The sequence below is a fragment of the Brassica napus genome, chromosome C8, assembly GCF_020379485.1.
Source record: "Brassica napus cultivar Da-Ae chromosome C8, Da-Ae, whole genome shotgun sequence".
Classification (NCBI taxonomy): domain Eukaryota; kingdom Viridiplantae; phylum Streptophyta; class Magnoliopsida; order Brassicales; family Brassicaceae; genus Brassica; species Brassica napus.
Genome location: NC_063451.1, coordinates 14,860,985 through 14,878,714, shown reverse-complemented (window position 1 = coordinate 14,878,714; position 17,730 = coordinate 14,860,985). Strand labels below are relative to the sequence as shown.

Genomic DNA, 17,730 nt, shown 5'->3' with positions numbered 1-17,730 from the left:
TGATTTTTTTTTTTCAAAATTGGCATGATTAAATATGAAAATATATTAATTTATATTATTTTCTGATAAGTCTAAATGATAATTAATCTTATATCACATCTAAAAATAAATTGATCATATTAGTAAACTTTCAATATATCTAATTTTATAACATCAGTTTTTTTTTTTTTTTTTAAATTTAGTAAAAACTAATAATAGTTCACCATATACAAAAGGTTTAAAAATATGTAAAGAAAATTCATAAATGCAAAAAAAGTTTAAGATTTTATTTCTCTCCACACAAAAACCAACAAAAATAGAAAATAATAAACTGAATTTTATATAATAAAAAATTGCCTTATCAAATTAAAATCGGTAGGAAATGATAAATAATCATATCAAATTAAAAACTCATTCCACGACCCCACGCTTGCGCGGGGGATTCTGCCCCTAGTTGATAAAATAGGACACATTTAGTTTTCCATTTAGATTTGGTCTTAAGTAGGAGATTAATATTTACATTAATGTTAATATAACTCTCCGCTTAGATTAATCAAGTTAGGTTGACAAATAAAAAATTAATCAAATTAGGTTTAACTGAAATATATAATTTATTATTTAGCTTTTATATTTAAAAATTAGAAAAGATAAAAAAAATAAGAAAGATAAAAATGCAGTTCTTTAATATTCTAAAAGCCAAATCTTTTTCACTCTTTTTTTTCAAAAAGGATTTTTATATATTATACTAGTGGTTTGCCGCCCTTCGGGCGGGAATATTATATTTGTTTAACTTTGATGATTAGTTACATTTTTGATGTGTTTTAGTTTTTATTTGTTATTAATATGTTCTCTGACATTTTATTTTTTAATTATTATCATTTATTTTTAAATTTTTATTTAAAGAAAGCATTTCTTTATCTTCAATTCATTATATTTACATATTAAGTATGTTCTTTTAAAAAAATTATATATTAAATATATAATGTTTAATATTCTATCAAAATGCTATAGAATGTTTGACAAAATTAAACGTAAACAAAATAATATATGGCTAAAAATGTTGTCCTGAAGTTTTAGTTTTATATTTCTCATGATTTCTTTTTTTGTACTAAATTATTTATTATTATCCAACGAAAACTCGTGAACCAATGTAACCTATAAATACTAAACACATTTTTTGTATTTTTATCTAAGTTTCAGAGTATACATTTTTAATAATAATGAACATCATTCGTAATGCAACTTCCACTCGACCCATGAATGAATCCTCTTTGTGCATAATTTGACGCGAAAGAGCTGATATACTTTGCATTGTCGGTATATCCCGTTAGGGTATTTTCAGGGATACGCATGAGTTTATCATTTATAAGTTACAAATTCATATAAGAAGTGTGATAGTAGGATAATGTTGTATTTTTTATAGAAACTCAATGAAAATTGTGATATGGATTCAAAGAATCGTTTAGTTTATGTATAATAACCATTGTTTTTTTTGTTTATGAGAGGATTTATAAATTTAGAACACTATATAATAAATACAAAAGCAAAAGTATATATTGATCTTGAAGTAAAAGAAAATCACCAACCTTTGTATAAGGTTACAAGCATACAGATAAACAAATATGAAAGACCAAATTGAGGGTAGGTCATGACCTAAATGGTAGAAAATAATAACCACAGAAATAGCAACTCGAGTGTTTGTTACTGACTAATATGAGTGGTAAAAGCTAAGAGTTGAAAAAGATATCGCCGGATATTATCAAAACGCACGATCACTGGAATGATACGTTGCAAGTTGGACACATGAACTTGCAAAAACACCAGAATCCTAAAGACATTTACTTCGAAATCATCCAAACAGATCACACATCATGTGTGACACATGTATCTGCTCTGATTCCGTCGCCACCGCATTTTGCTCCTTTCTTCGTGCTGCTGGCGGGCTCGGCAGATTCCTCATCACCAATTCCTTATGTTCCTTCATGCCTGTGCTTCTCATTAATATGTTCCAGATTCGTTAGGTTCACCTGCAAAAACGACCGTGGTGACTTCGAGAAATGAAGAAAAAATGGAGACATTTGAGGTAGATCTTTAGCTAAAACTTCAGCGCACCACAACCGCAACATTGAGCTTGCAAAATTTAGTAAAATGGAGGGATTTTCCAAGTAGAGAATGCGGCAAGCGAACAGTGTTGTTAGGCTTTATAGCAGCAGTAGAAACCTGAAATCAAAAAGTACTGCATCAAAACCAAGATTTTGGGAAGACTCTAGTTTCAATGTAATTAGTAATGTGTTTCTGTCTCAAAAAGTACCAGAGGATAAGATATATGGTGGTTTCAAGTTTAGACTTGTGTCCATAATCTACAAACAAACGTTCTAACACAGAGATCCTAAACCAGAACCCAAAGAACACTTGCAAGCGACTATAGTTGTCAGCAAGTTCTATCACACCATCAAGACAAAGGTCAACAATATCCTTTCCAAATGCAACTACATAACTTTTAATAACCATCTGAAGAATCAGTAAGAAGAAAAGATAAGGAAATAGTTTCCTCACCAGTATAATAGCCTTCGGCAAAGTTGTTCCAAGAGATAAGCTGCTCAGGAGGGAAAAGCTGACGGTAAGTTCCCGCACAGACTTCATTGATAACAGTGGGCTCGAGATCAACGAATAAAGCATCAACCGTAGTATCACCACCAAGGAACCCAAACAAAGCTATGATCAGGTTCTTCGCTCAACCAAAAAAAAAACCCCAATCCACAGAAAGTAGAGAAATTATGTACGAAAGTGAATCAAACCAATGGATTCCATTGTGTATTTTTTTTTCTTGAGGGAAAAGTGTATTCTCACCGAGTGTAGTTGGTGCAATTGGAGGAAGATATTTCCAGCTCAGTGTTCATATTTTTCTAAACTACCACGTATACGTTCTTTCAACAAATTGAAGCTAGCTTTCAATCCCGGTGTACTGTCAAGATTAGAGATGTCAAATGGGCGGGTTGGGCGGGTTTGGGTGTGTCCGAATGGGTTTCATTTTTTTGCTGGACATTTTTGGTCGAAGCCCAAATAGAACCATGTCCAAATGAGACCATAACCAAATAAGACCATGATTTGTTGGGCTATCCATGGACGGCCCATATGCCCATTTAATGTAAACAACATAATTTCAGTTTTAAAAATTTAAAGATTATTAAGTTTTCAATTTTAAAGATGTCACATACTTAAACTTTAAGTTTTAAACTTCATGTTTCAAAGTTATAAAAAATTCAAGATAAGTTTAAAAAATTCGTAATTTCGTCTGACTTGCGGAAACAGAAACAGTCGCCAGACTCGCCACCAACTTCGTTATGAACACAAATCACCGATCTATTTAACACATAAACCATAACACAATATTAGTAGATGATACGAATCAGTAGCTAATAGTGAAAACCCATAACACAAATCACGAAAAATCAAATCTTAAGAGATGATGAAATCAGAAGTTGGTGAAGAATCGAAAAAAAATTGAAGAAGAACGAAGACGAGGAAGAAGAATCGAACACGAAGAGGAAGAATCGAAGACGAGGACTCGAAGAGGAAAAATCGAAGACGATGATTCGAAGAGGAAGAATCAAACACGAAGAAAAAACACAAGAGTGAGACGGGAAGAAAAAAAAAGGTGATTTGTGTTTTCTCCCAATTTTTCAAACCCTAGACATTTAAGTTTATTGGGCCGCCCATTGTCCAAGTGGTTAAGCCCAATATTGTCCATGAATATAATTGGGTTCACCCATCTGGACAAATTTTAATTATGGTTTAATCTGGGTCTGTCCATTTTGGACCATATCGATTTGGACACGGGCCACCCATTTATAGCCCGCCCATTTGACATCTCTAGTCAAGATCTTCCTTGTTCCAGGCAGAAGTTCCTATAAATCTGAAAAATGCCAAAATAAGGTTTTAGCTCAGGAAAAGGCAGAGGTTGAAAGAAAATCAATAGGTTAGTTCAACCAATCACAAAGGCAAATTACAGGTCATGTTTTCAAAATCTTATACATAGCTGAGTAAGTAAGAAACATAAATTTTCATGCCTTGTGCGAAATGGAAGTTGCTCATGGAAAAACTCAATTCAGAATAATAAACCTCGTGTAGAGATTCCACTGCAGAAATCACATTTTTGGTGTTGTCACTAACAACACCTTCGATCTCCCATATGTTTTGTCAGCAGATTGGAAAAATAAAAAAACCCTCCAGAAGCTTTACAGACGTTCATGCCCTAGGTGGTTTGAGGCGGCGGCGTCTCCACGCGATAAGCCGAATAGGGAGATACGGTGACCGTAACATCTGATTGACAAAATTAAGAAGTTTAGGTGTGAGATGATCGGGAATTGTCTACACAACAACATTGAGAAGAAAAAAATCCAACTCTCGAGGATAATCAGAAGAGCAAACGTATCATTAGTCCTCGGTCGAAATAAAAACATGGTAAATCGGGAAAATAACCAGTGGATATTAACCAGCTTTACCTTTTAATCGATGAAGAGCATGAGCTGTCCTCCTTTATGAGCCTCCCAAAATCGAAACAGACGCATCTCGACTTTCTTACCAAAGCGACCAACTTTCAATTTAGACAGAAGGAGGCATGAAGTTGCTATCAGAGAGCTTAAAGAGATAATATGGAATGATTTATTAGGTGAGATGATTCACATCGTCTCTTCAATTCTATTTTGTAGGGTGTTATCATGCAAAGAGATCTGAGATAATGAATGCGAAGGAGTGGAGAGAGTGGGATAAAGGCTGTTAATGTGCATTACAATAGCCGATTGAATGCAAGAGATAACGTTTACTCGAAGACGGACTGAGAGACAGTTCCAAAAAAAAACCTACCGGCCATATATTAGGCCCAGATAACTTCATTGTTTGGATTAAGAGGTTTAGAAAATGGTGTGGCCCAATCTGAGATAGAAAAAAACATGGGATTGTGTAGAAAATAAAGAGTCGACACGTGGCAACAAAGCCCCCTCCATCCAGATTGACGTGGACTGTCTAAAAAGAGAGATACTTCAACTTTATAGTTATAGAAGATAGCTGAAAATGTAAAAGACAATTCATGCAATTTATTGGGCATGATCCAATTCTACTCATCAAGTATTACAGAAACGACATAGTTTAAAGAACCCTTAGTGAATCAAGATGTCTAAACAGAAGAGACGATCGTTGTAGTTGCAGTCGATGATCAGGTGGCGAAGGCTATAAGCCATCCAGAGGCGATATAGTTGGGAGGATAAGACAGTGATTGAAGATCGGAAGGCAAAGAGTTTATTTCTGATCAGGGAATTGATTGTATACAAAATGTTTGACGTGGAAGAGAAGCGTTGTTGATGGATCCAATTTTTTCTCTCTGTCCAAAGGTAATAGATGGAGCTTTGCCAAGCCAATAGTCGGAGCAACTTTAGTCATTGCTTGAAGATAGTCGAGAATGGGTCTCCAAGTTCTGATAGGTGGAGAGTATGTTCTTGCGGCCAGTGGTTCCCAGACAGACTATGAGAAAGAGCAATCATAGAACAAATGGTCTCTAGATTCCAGAGCAGAGTTACAGAGACGACATAGAGGGTTTGCAGTGAGACCTTAGTGAATCAGTCTGTCCTTAGTCCGAAATCAATCAAGTACATAAAGCCAAGAGAAAATTATGTTTCGGTATACCTCTCTTAATTCAGATAATTGTGTGCCCGAGAACCCCTTCGTTGTGATCTTTCAGTAGGTCGTAGACCATTCCCGTAGAGAAGGAGAACAAAGGAATAGCTGCAAGAGCCCATTCATAATAATCATCATGGTCGTTCAAGGATACCAAGGAGAGTAATTGAATACTTTGATCTGCTCAAGATATCTCAGTCTAAATAGGCGTCACCTAGTTGTATTGATAAGATAATGGATAGGTGTTGTTGCAGTGATTCCAAGGCTTGAGTTCTGAGGCTCTTGAATGTTTCCAACGGGGCTCCAGTTGTCTGACCAGAAAATAGTATCTTTGCCATTTTGAAGGTTAACCTTAATCCATGGAAACACATGAACACGTAGCCTGGGTAGTTTTTTGACAAACCAAGAGTGTGTTTATTTTTCTTTCACTGTCCAGAAGTTATTCCAGTTACCTTTCAAGTATGTGTTGAATAAACCATGCAACCCAAATCGACCGCGGCCTGAAGAAGAGCAACCAAATAAGTTTTATGAGACAAGTTGTATTCTATATATTCAAATCGATGATCCCTAATCCTCCCTCTCTTTTTTGTACAAGGTGACCGTGTTCCAAGAAACTCTAACAGAGTAATGTTTTTCCGTCGTGCCTTTCCAAAGGTAAGCATTGAGTTTATAATTTGATGACCTTCTTTGGAATGGTAAAAGTAGCAAACCAGAAGTTAGAAATGCTTGCTATTATCGTGTTAATAAAAGTAGCCTTCCCACAAACGAAAGAGATTTTGATGTCCAACTATTGACCTTTCTTTTAACTTGCTTAATCAAAGGCTCATAGTTAACCATCGATAGTTTCTTAGTGCAAAGGGGTACTCCTAAATAGTGAACCGGAAGCTGACCATGAGAAAGATATGTTTCTGACTTTATTTGATCCGTTTTAGATGGAGAAAGACCCGAAGTAAAGAAACTAGTTTTGGAGATATTGATGGTGAGACCAGATAGTTCCTTAAACTCATCAAGGATTGACAGCATACTCTTCAGCGATTCAAGAGATCCTTCCAAAAATATGAGGTGATCATCCGCAAAACATAAGTGGGTGAGTTTCGATTCCTTGCTGTTATAATGGTAACCAAATTTCCCATCTTCCGCTGCCTTGTCTAGCATTCTCGATAAACAGTCCATGGCTACAACAAAAAGGTAAAAGGGATAAAGATCCCCTTGCCTTAGGCCTCTTGTACTCCGAAAGTAGCATTGAACCGTACCGTTGAAACCCACCATGAAACTAGGCGCTGTGACACAGGTGTGAAGCCATGTTAGGAAGATAGGAGGCAGCTCCATACCTTGAAGGCAGTTAAAAATGTCCATTGAATACTGTCAAAATGCTTTTGCAATATCAACCTTTATTGCTATTCTCTTTGGTCCTCTATCCTTGTGTGATACCCATTTACTATTCTGAGGCTAATATTGTGTTCTCCATCAGTAGTCTACCTTGAACAAACACCGTTTGATTAGGAAGGATTAAGTCGGCTAGAATAGGTTTGAAACGCTTGACTAGGAGTTTTTATATGGCCTTGTAGATTGTATTGTAACAGCTGATAAGTTTGTACTCAGTGATAGCAGAAGCGCCAATTCTTTTTCACTCTTCAATGGCTATTTCTGCATGTGGAACTCTATCATAAAACTTAAACCCTAGTAATCGTAGAAAGAGAAAGGTGAAAGATGAAAGCTTTACAAGCTAAACAATGGCGGAACAACAAGAGATCGGGGTTCGGTGTCGGCAGACGGAGATAGAAAGGTTGGAGGTGAAGCTAAAAAGCATAAGGTGAGAGAGAAAGAAAAATCTAGTCGGATCGGGTTAAACTGGTTCCTAAGGAGTTTGTTACTTCTGTGGCAATGTTTGATTACATAACCAAGTTTATGCACTTTTGCCAACTGATCTCGATGTCAATAAGGTATATCATGTCTTCTTGTTACTCTTATTTCTTGTTTGTTTTTTAATCGTAAAGTTTCAATTTTCAATAAGATTTGTTTGATTGGGTATATTGGATTATGCGATTTGCTAGTAGAATATTTATCAAGTGAATATGATCAAAGTTGTGCTTTATAGTCAAGCTGAGACAGCTTGGGAAGTGGCTTGTGTTTGGTTCTTTGGACGTTCTTACGTAAGTTTTGTTTTGTTTTGGTTCGTGGAAAGTGGCTTGTGTTTGGTTCTTTGTACATGTACAACATCATGTTTCATAGTGGCTTGTGTTTGGTTCTTTTGAGATTCTAACGTAACATAACTTGTGCTCATTTAGGAAGGAGATACATTGATTTACATATAAAGCATCATGTTTCATAGTGCCTTTTTTTTTTCAACAATTTCATAGTGGCTTGTGTTTGGACTTGTAAACCTTTTTGGGCCTTAGTGTTGTTGAAATTACAGTGTTGCAGATTCTTTAAAGCTTCTAAACTTAACTTGTTGGACTGAATTAGGTTAATTGTATTACCAAATTGTCATTACTAAAAATTGTTTTATTTCTTTTTAACATAAGTTTTTATTTAATATTTTTTTACCAATTTAAATAATAAAAAACAATAAAACATAAAAGGAAATATCTATAAATATAAAATATATAGATTTCTTTTATATAAAACATATTTTCTTTTCCTTATAATTTTTCGAAAGAAACATAAAAATAAATATCTATAATATTATAAAAAATATTATTTGAGAAGTAAGTTTTTTATGTGTTACACTCACGTTAGTTCTTGCAAAAATTAATTACAAAATTAACTTTAAGGATTTAATTTTTTACCAAATTATCATTACTAAAATTTTCTTTTTTTTTACTTAATAAGTTTTTATTTAAGATTTTATTTCCTTTTTTAAGAAAACAATTACATAAATAATAAAAACGAATAAATAATAAAATAAAATATCTATAAATATGAAATATAGATTTTTTAAAATAAAACGTACTTTTTTCCTTATAATTTTTCGAAAGAAACATAAAAAAGAAATATCTATAACATTATAAAATATATTGATTTATATATAAATCTAAAATTTAAAAGATCACAAACAAAATATTTTAGATATTTTTATATTAAAAACAAAATGTAACTCTTACTATAAATATTATTTTTATAAAATGATTAGAAAATGAAATAAAATAAAAATGTTTTAAATACATAAACCTATGATCTAATATCATATTTTCAAAGCAATATTTATATCTTATGATAAAGTTAAAACAAAATATGTAATTTAAAATGTGAGAATGAATTAATAAGAAAATTGTATTTGTACGATAAAATTTTTTTGATCATTTAATAGTATTTAAAAAAAAAAGTGTAACAACTAACTTAAAATAAATAAACATTATAAACAACCATACTATTAATAGAAAATACTTAGGTCATCTCCAACCCAACTCCAAAACACTATTTTAGTTTAAATTTAACACAAAAATCTTCTCCAACCCAATACTAAAAATCACACTATTTTAGTGTAACATTATAATTTCACACCAAATTTGGTGTGATACTATTTACCCCACTAAAAAACTGGGGGTGATTGGTGTTGGCTGTGAGTGCTCTACACAACCATAATTCTCTCTAGAACAATAAAATAAAAGCAATCAAGCTTTATTAATAAAAACTAAAGTTAGAGCCCAAAATCTTTAAAATGAAATATAATGGCTCTAAAAATCAATTTTTCTACAGCTTTAGGTTTAGTGCTTTTAAAACTTTGAAATAATCCTACATAAATAAAATTTAAAGCTAAAGCCACAAAATTTACAGCTTAAATCTTAAAGCAAAAAATCCAAAGCTACAGCCTCTACCAATCAACCCCACTATTCACTTATTTTATTAATAAAATAGACAATTAAATAAATGATATATAAAAACATAAATACATATAATATTACACTAAAATAGTCTGGTTTTGACACTAAAGTAGTGTTATGGCTTGTAGATTAATGAGATCCAAGGATCCTTCTCTTGTTACGGGACGAGTGATAGGGGATAATCTTTGCAAGAGAGAGACGAGGCTTGATATGATCAAGGTGTGTGGGATGATTGGTGACACAAGAGGCTGCGGAGAGGCTTCTTGATACTCCTAAGTGGCTAGATCAGATATGACACACCGAGATAGACACTCTTAACTCTGGATATTACACACCAGAACAATCAAACACTCGGCAAGCAAGAGAATGAAGGAGATAAGGGTTTTAGATAAAAGATTGCATGACTTAGAAAGAGTTTGACACAGACTTATAAAGAGATAAGTTAGAACATCTTCCGAGCATTCTCGAAAACTCAAGACAATAAAGGGAAAATGCTCCCTTGGAACTCAAACAATAGACTTAAACACTTAAAGTTTTTGAAACACACATAACATAAAAACATAGGATAAATATAACATAATGTAGATAGAATGGCCTGAGATAAGGTTGGACCGAGATCACCATCTAGGTGATAGGAGAAGCAACTTGTGGCCTCATTAAAAACCTTGATTGGAAAACTCATTGGGACAAAACCAATCAAGGGAAAAAGAGTACACACAAGCTACTTGCCTAGATGATGATCATCTTGAGGGTATAGTAGCTTGAATGGTGATGAGTGTGTCTTGATTGATCAAACCTCGATCAAGACTATCCTCTTGCTTCCAAGCTGTCTTAAGCAATCCTCCAATAGCTTCATTAAGTCTCTTGGTTCTGGAACGAGTCATAGGACCATTAGGAATGGTTAACACATCCTCTTTAGCCGGCTTGCCCATGTCCTCATTATACTCATCAGCCGACTTGCTCATGATCTCCTTGTCCTTATCAACTAGCTGGCCCATGATCACATCATTCCCTCCCTCTTGAAAAGGATTTGTCCTCAAATCTGGTTCATCTGCAATAAAAGGAACCAAATCAGTAACATTGAAGCTATTACTCACATCATACTTACCTTGAAGATCTAGCTTGTAGGCATTGTTGCTGAGCTTCCTTATGATCTCAAATGGTCCATCAATACGTGGCATCAACTTAGAGTTTCTCTCATTTGGAAACCTTTCTTTTCTTAAGTGAACCCACACTTTATCTCCAACATCAAAGACCATCTCACGCCTTCCTTTGTTTGCATGTTTAACATATAGCTTGGTCTTTTCCTCAATGTTGCGCCTTGCTTGTTCATGAATCTGCTGCACCATGTCGGCCTTCTTCTTTCCATCAAGACTAACTCTTTCACACTCAGGTAAATGCATCAGATCCAAAGGTGAGATGGGATTGAACCCATAAACAATTTCAAATGGAGAAAACTTAGAAGCAGAATGCATAGCATGATTATATGCAAATTCACAATGAGGCAAATAGTCTTCCCATGATTTCAAATTCTTTTTGATGAATGCTCGCAAGATAGTTTCTAGAGTCCTATTAACAACTTCAGTCTGTCCATCAGTTTGAGGATGACAAGTAGTAGAAAACAACAGTTTAGTTCCAAGTTTAGACCATATAGTTTTCCAAAAATAACTAAGAAACTTAGCATCTTGATAGATCATGGATTTTACCCACTTTTAGCCATGGTCTATAAGTGTTTTAATATATATTTACTACTATATAGAGTCTACTTAGAGTATTTACAGGTTCGGGTACGTTCTGGAGAAATATGGTGATTTTGGAGCCATTTGAGGTGCAGAACTGCACAGACGTGTCAGATGTCTAGCTATGAATGGAGGTCTTCCCACCGTTAGATTGAGCCCATATTTTGACAAAAGATAGATCTTTGAGTTAGAGTTCTAATGCCACCGGTTTGAAGTCAATCAGCATCATGTAGCAGAAGTTATGCCTGTTTTACTGAGGAGTGGTCAGTCTATCTCACGAGAGAAAGCTGTCGAGAAGAGGAACGTATGTCGATCGATGCAGAACTCTTGACATCGATCGATATGGATGCCAGAATGCGGGCCGAGCATATTTTATTACTGACTGAAGCCCAGAAGAAACCACAAATTACCAGAATACTCTTGGACGACCAGAAACCCTATTTATGTTATTTATAATCCATTGTTGACGGCTACGCTAAAAAAAGCTTTCTTGAATTCATTGTTTTTAGTTAGGAGAGAAAGGAGGAACTCCTTCAGAGTCCTCCTGGAACTCCATTGTCTTTGGTTTTTATATCTATTGCAATTTTATATCTATTCATCTATGATTTCTGTGACAAACTTCATGTCTGAATAGATCCACCTGTTAGGTTTAGGGTTCAGATAGGATGAGGGATTAGCCCAAAATATAGAACTGCTAAGTTGTGATATTCATCATAGGATTGTTCTTACTGCTTGTGTTCTAGAGTCATGAACTAGAACCCTGATCTTAGAATCATTAGGCACAATGTCATCGCTTGGTCTTTTCTCTGAACTGAATTCTATTGAGCTAGGATTGCTAGAAACATACGAGAGTTGATTTAGGAACCCTAGTGAACACATATTCAACCCGATCGTAAAGCTTGCTAGAAGTGATATCGATCGATGATCCAATAGATTAATCGATCGATATTGTGAAAGGTGTATCGATCGATATTCCTATAGAATAATCGATCGACACTTTCTACAGATCAACATGCGAGAGCTGAGATCTTAGATCTAGTGATAGATAATCTAGACATGCGAGAAATGGTAGATTATTGTTATTGTTTGAGTTCTATAATATCTTGCAAGCAACAACTAGCCTCTATATCATTATAATCCTGATTACCTGAATAGAAACCCTAGATCTAGCAAACCATCCTTCCATCAAACAAATCCTTGCCAAGCTGAACAATAGTCTTGTTCAACTTGTTTAGTGTTTTATTACTGCTTTGCATTATTTATTTACTACTTTATAAAATATTAGCCTAGTTTAATCATATAACTATTAGATCTAATTGGTTCCCTAGCTCCCTGTGAATTCGATCCTTAAGTACTACAACTCGACCTCTTATTTGAGAGAGTATAAATCACTCCTTAGGGTAATTTGAGTGATATCACATCTCTCTCTGACACTATAGTCCTAGGCATTCCATGTAAACGAACAATATCCGTAAAAAACAAGTTAGCAACGTGCAATGCATCATCAGTCTTATGACAAACTATGAAATGTGCCATTTTAGAGAATCTATCAACAACAACAAAGATTGAATCCTTTCTAGTTCTAGTTCTAGGCAATCCCACAATGAAATCCGTAGAAAGATCATTCCAAGGATGATAAGGAATGGGTAATAGAGTGTACAAACCGTGAGATTGGACTTTGGACTTAGCTTGCTTGCAAGTTACACACCTTCCACATATTCTCTCTACATCTTTCTTCATGTGTGGCCAAAAGAAGTGATCCTGCACAACTTTAAGAGTCTTGGCAATTCCAAAATGTCCCATAAGACTTCCTCCATGTGATTCCCTGACAAACAAGTCTCTTAAAGAGCAATTAGGCACACACAGGTGATTATCATAGAACAAAAAGCCATCATGTCTAAAGTAATGTCCAGTCGCAAATTTCTCACAAGATTCATATGCTTCTTTATACATACCTTTAAGTTGTTCAAATCCTAGCAACTTAGCATCAAGAGTATTCAAGAGAAGATACCTTCTGGATAGCGCATCAGCAACTATGTTTTCTTTACCTTGTTTGTACTTGATAACATAAGGGAATGTCTCAATAAACTCAACCCATCTTGCGTGTCTCTCGCTGAGCCATAGTCTGTGTGTATAACAAACTCCTTAGGCCATAGATAATGTTGCCAAGTTCGCAAGGCTATCACCAAAGCATATAGTTCTTTATCATAAGTCGCATAGTTGAGAGTAGCTCCTCCAAGCTTCTCACTGAAGTATGCTATGGGCCTTCTATCCTGTATTAAGACAGCACCAATACCAATCCCTGAGGCATCAAATTAAATTTCAAATGTTTTAGAGAAATCATGGAGAATGAGAAGAGGAGAATGGGTAAGTTTCTCTTTAAGGATTAGAAATGTCATTTCTTGTGCTTCTCCCCACTTGAATCCTACATCTTTCTTGATCACTTCAGTCAATGGAGCTGCTAAAGTACTGAAGTCTTTTACAGAGCGTCTATAGGAGCCAGAAAGTCCATGGAAGCTCCTCACTTCTCCCACTGTAGTTGGACTCGGCCATTCCTTGATAGCCTTGATCTTTTCCTCATCAACCTTAACTCCATCTGCACTTACAACCAAACCTAAAAAGACAAAGTTATCCGTACAAAAAGTGCATTTCTTCAAGTTGGCAATGAGTTTTTCTTTTCTCAAGACATCAAGAACAGACTTAAGATGATCTAGATGTTCCTCAAAACATTTGTTGTATACTAAGATGTCATCAAAGTAAACTACAACAAATATGCCAATGAATAATCTAAGAACATGATTCATCAGTCTCATGAATGCACTAGGTGCATTGGTTAGTCCAAATGGCATAACTAGCCATTCATATAATCCATGTTTAGTTTTAAATGCAGTTTTCCATTCATCTCTTTCTTTAATCCTAATCTGATGATAGCCACTTTTTAAATCAATCTTAGAAAAGATGCAAGAACCATGCAATTCATCAAGCATATCATCTAATCTATGTATAGGATGTCGATACTTCACCGTGATTGTGTTGATTGCTCTACAATCAACACACATGCGCCAGCTACCATCTTTCTTGGGTACAAGTAGAACCGGGACAGCACAAGGGCTCAAGCTCTCTCGGATATATCCTTTCTCCATCAGCTCTTCTACTTGTCTTTGCAACCCCTTTGTTTCAACCGGATTAGTTCTATAGGCTGGTCAGTTTGGTAGTGTTGATACTGGTACAAAATCTATCTGATGTTCAATCCCACGTATGGGTGGTAGGCCAATGGGACTCTCCTCTGGAAACACATCCTCATATTCCTGTAAAAGAGCAACAAGTTCACTCGGATATACCGGTGTAAGATCAGTCAAAGTTAGAAGATATTCTTTAAAAACTAGTAATAGAACAGGTTGCTTAGAATAGAGAGTTCTTTTGATATCACCAGCTTTGACATAGAAGTTCTGTTGCTTGTTCTTATCTGGTGGTAGATCAATTTTTTTCTTCTTTTGGAGCTGAATTTGATCTTGCTGAACTTCTTTAGGAGTCATTGGTATAAAGACTGTCTTTCTGCCTTTAAACTCAAAAGAGTGTTTGTTGGTGTAGCCATCATGGATCACACGGCTTTCTGATTGCCAAGGTCTCCCGAGAAGAATGTGTCCAGCTTCCATAGGCAAGACATCACACAAGACTTCATCTTCATGCCTTCCAATAGCCAAAGGAACCATCACCTGAGTAGACACTCTCATCTCGCCCTCTTCATTGAGCCATTGTAGACGGTACGGTTTAGGATGCTTTTGGATCTTCAATCCAAGTTTCGTTACCATAGTCTCACAAGCAACATTCACGCAACTCCCTCCATCAACAATAAGGCTACAAACCTTTCCTTGGACCAGACATCTTGTGTCGAACTGGTTCTCTCTTTGCTCAAGCTCCTCGGTCTTAGTTTGCAAGTTTAGAGTCCTTCTATCTACTAGTAACCTTCCACGTACTGGTTCTTCTTCATAATCTTCTCCAGAGTGGGTTTTTTCTTCTTCTTTATTCTCTCCATCTTCAGATTCATACTCGCCATTCTCAAGAAGGATCATGATTCTCTTGTTGGTGCATTCATTAGCATAGTGTCCTCTTCCTTGACACTTAAAGCACTTTACATCCCTAGCTCTTGAACTAGTAGCTTCAGCCTTTCTTTTATCTTTGCTGTAGACTATGCTTGGCTTGGCCTCTTCTTTCTGATATGGCGTGCTCTCCTTCTGATAGTTTGGTTTCTCATATTTAGAACTTGGATACTTGCTTGTTCCATAGCTAGAGCGAGAGGGGCCTTTTCTTTTGAACTGTTGTTCCACTAGCATGGCTTTGTGCAACATCTCTTCTATCTCCACATATTGTTGCATCTCCAAGTTATCTTGTATTTCACGGTTTAATCCTCCAAGGAATCGAGACATAGTAGCTTCCCTGTCTTCCGAGACACAAGCTCTCAACATAAGCATCTCCAGCTCTTGATAGTATTCTTCCACGGTGCGTGATCCTTGTGTGAGTTTCCTCAGCCGGTTGTGGAGATCACGATGATAGTGGCTCGGAAAAAACCTCTTCCGCATGATAGTCTTCATCTCAGTCCATGTATCAACATGGTCTTCTCCATTGCGCCTTCTGCTTGTGACTAATTGATCCCACCAACTCAGGGCATAGTCATAGAACTCTGTTGCAGCTACTCGGATCTTCCTAGCTTGAGAGTATTGCTGGCAATCAAAGACGAGCTCTGTCTTCTTCTCCCATTCTAGATAAGCGTCTTGATCGGCCTTTCCATGGAACGGGAATATCTTGAGCTTCACACCAGCTAGCTCATCTCTTCTACCTTCATGTGCACGCCTTTGCCTTCTCTGGCTTTGTCTGAAACCGGAACTGACGTGCTCATAGTAGTCGTCTGTCTCTTGCGATCCAGCATGTTCTTGTTGGTTCGGATTATGCATGTCTCTCCTTTGGCCACGCCTTTGATCAGAGTATTGGGGCTGATACTCTTGTCTAAAGGCATCAAGCTTAGTATCCATCATCTTATTCATGCGTTTTGTTTTAGCTTCAAGCAACAGCTTGTACTCAGTAGCAACTTCTTCTTTTTTAATTTCACTCACCATTGCGTCCTGTTACTAAAGAACAAACTCAACAAGTAAGTAGTTCAATGAAACAAACGAGAGAATGGAAAGAAAACAAAATCGGAATCAGATTAAAATGATTGAATCAAAGCGGGAAACAACAACTTGATCAACACGGTTTAGAATTCAAATCGACAAAAACTAAAACTGATTAGATAAGAGAATAGATTCACTTTTAGACTTAGATTCAATCAGATTCGAGACAGATAAGAACTAATCTAAAGCAATAAGAACGGATTGATCGTTAAAACCCTAATACAACTCAAATTAATCAAATGATTACTTCGGCAACAAGAATCCGATAAGTTTGAATCAAAAACACAATCAAGCAATCAGATTTAATAGGATTCAAACAACAATGATTCAGATCTATCAGTTTCAGGCGAGTAAAAGATCAGATCAATCGACAAACAACTAGAAGAATAAATCGATAAAAGATGGAAACGATTTGAAAATGACAATGAACGGATCAAGGGTTAGGTTACAAGAGAGACTCAGATCGATCACTTTTAAACAAGAGGACGTATTGAACACAGACAGATTCGTGATCAAATCACTTAGATAAATCCAGTTTCAACCACAAACAACTAGATCAGATCAAAACCGTTAAGGAGATGAATCGATCAACGCGTAAACTAAGAGATTTCGAACACTCCCCTTCCAGAGTTGCTTTGATACCACTTAATGAGATCCAATGATCCTTCTCTGGTTACGGGACGAGTAATAGGGGATAATCCTTGCAAGAGAGAGACGAGGCTCGATCTGATCAAGGCGTGTGGGATGGTTGGTGACACAAGAGGCTGCGGAGAGGCTTCTTGATACTCCTAAGTGGCTAGATCGGATATGACACACCGAGATAGACACTCTTGACTCTGGATATTACACACCAGAACAATCAAACACTCGGCAAGCAACAAAATGAAAGAGATAAGGCTTTAGATAAAAGATTGCATAACTTAGAAAGAGTTTGACACAAACTTATAAAGAGATAAGTTGGAACATGTTCCAAGCTTTCTCAAAAACTAAAGACAATAAAGGGAACATGCTCCCTTGGAACTCAAACAATAGACTTAAAACACTTAAAGTTTTCGAAACACACATAACATAAAAACATAGGATTTAATTTTTTTGTCAACAACTTTACAGACTCATATTGTAGGATAAAAACATAGGATAAATATAACATAATGTAGATAGAATGGCCCGAGATAAGGTTGGACCGAGATCATCATCTAGGTGATAGGAGAAGCAACTTGTGGCCTCATTAAAAACCTTGATTGAAAAACCAGTGGGACAAAACCAATCAAGGGAAAAAGAGTACACACAAGCTAATTGCCTTGATGATGATCAGCTTGAGGGTAGATTAGCTTGAATGGTGATGAG

At 35.8% G+C, this 17,730-nt stretch overlaps 1 protein-coding gene across 1 annotated transcript; it reads right to left on the bottom strand.

Annotated features, from left to right (window-relative positions):
• Positions 1-14,418: 14,418 nt before the first annotated feature.
• On the bottom strand, positions 14,419-16,329 carry LOC106392685. The gene has a single exon (XM_013833490.1). The coding sequence runs from the start codon at positions 16,327-16,329 to the stop codon at positions 14,419-14,421; it is 1,911 nt and encodes a 636-aa protein (XP_013688944.1).
• Between the last annotated feature and the right edge of the window lie 1,401 nt (positions 16,330-17,730).

What these genes read in the sequence shown, in the direction of transcription:
- LOC106392685 (XM_013833490.1), bottom strand. Translation starts at nt 16,329, where the DNA reads ATGGTGAGTGAAATTAAAAAAGAAGAAGTTGCTACTGAGTACAAGCTG.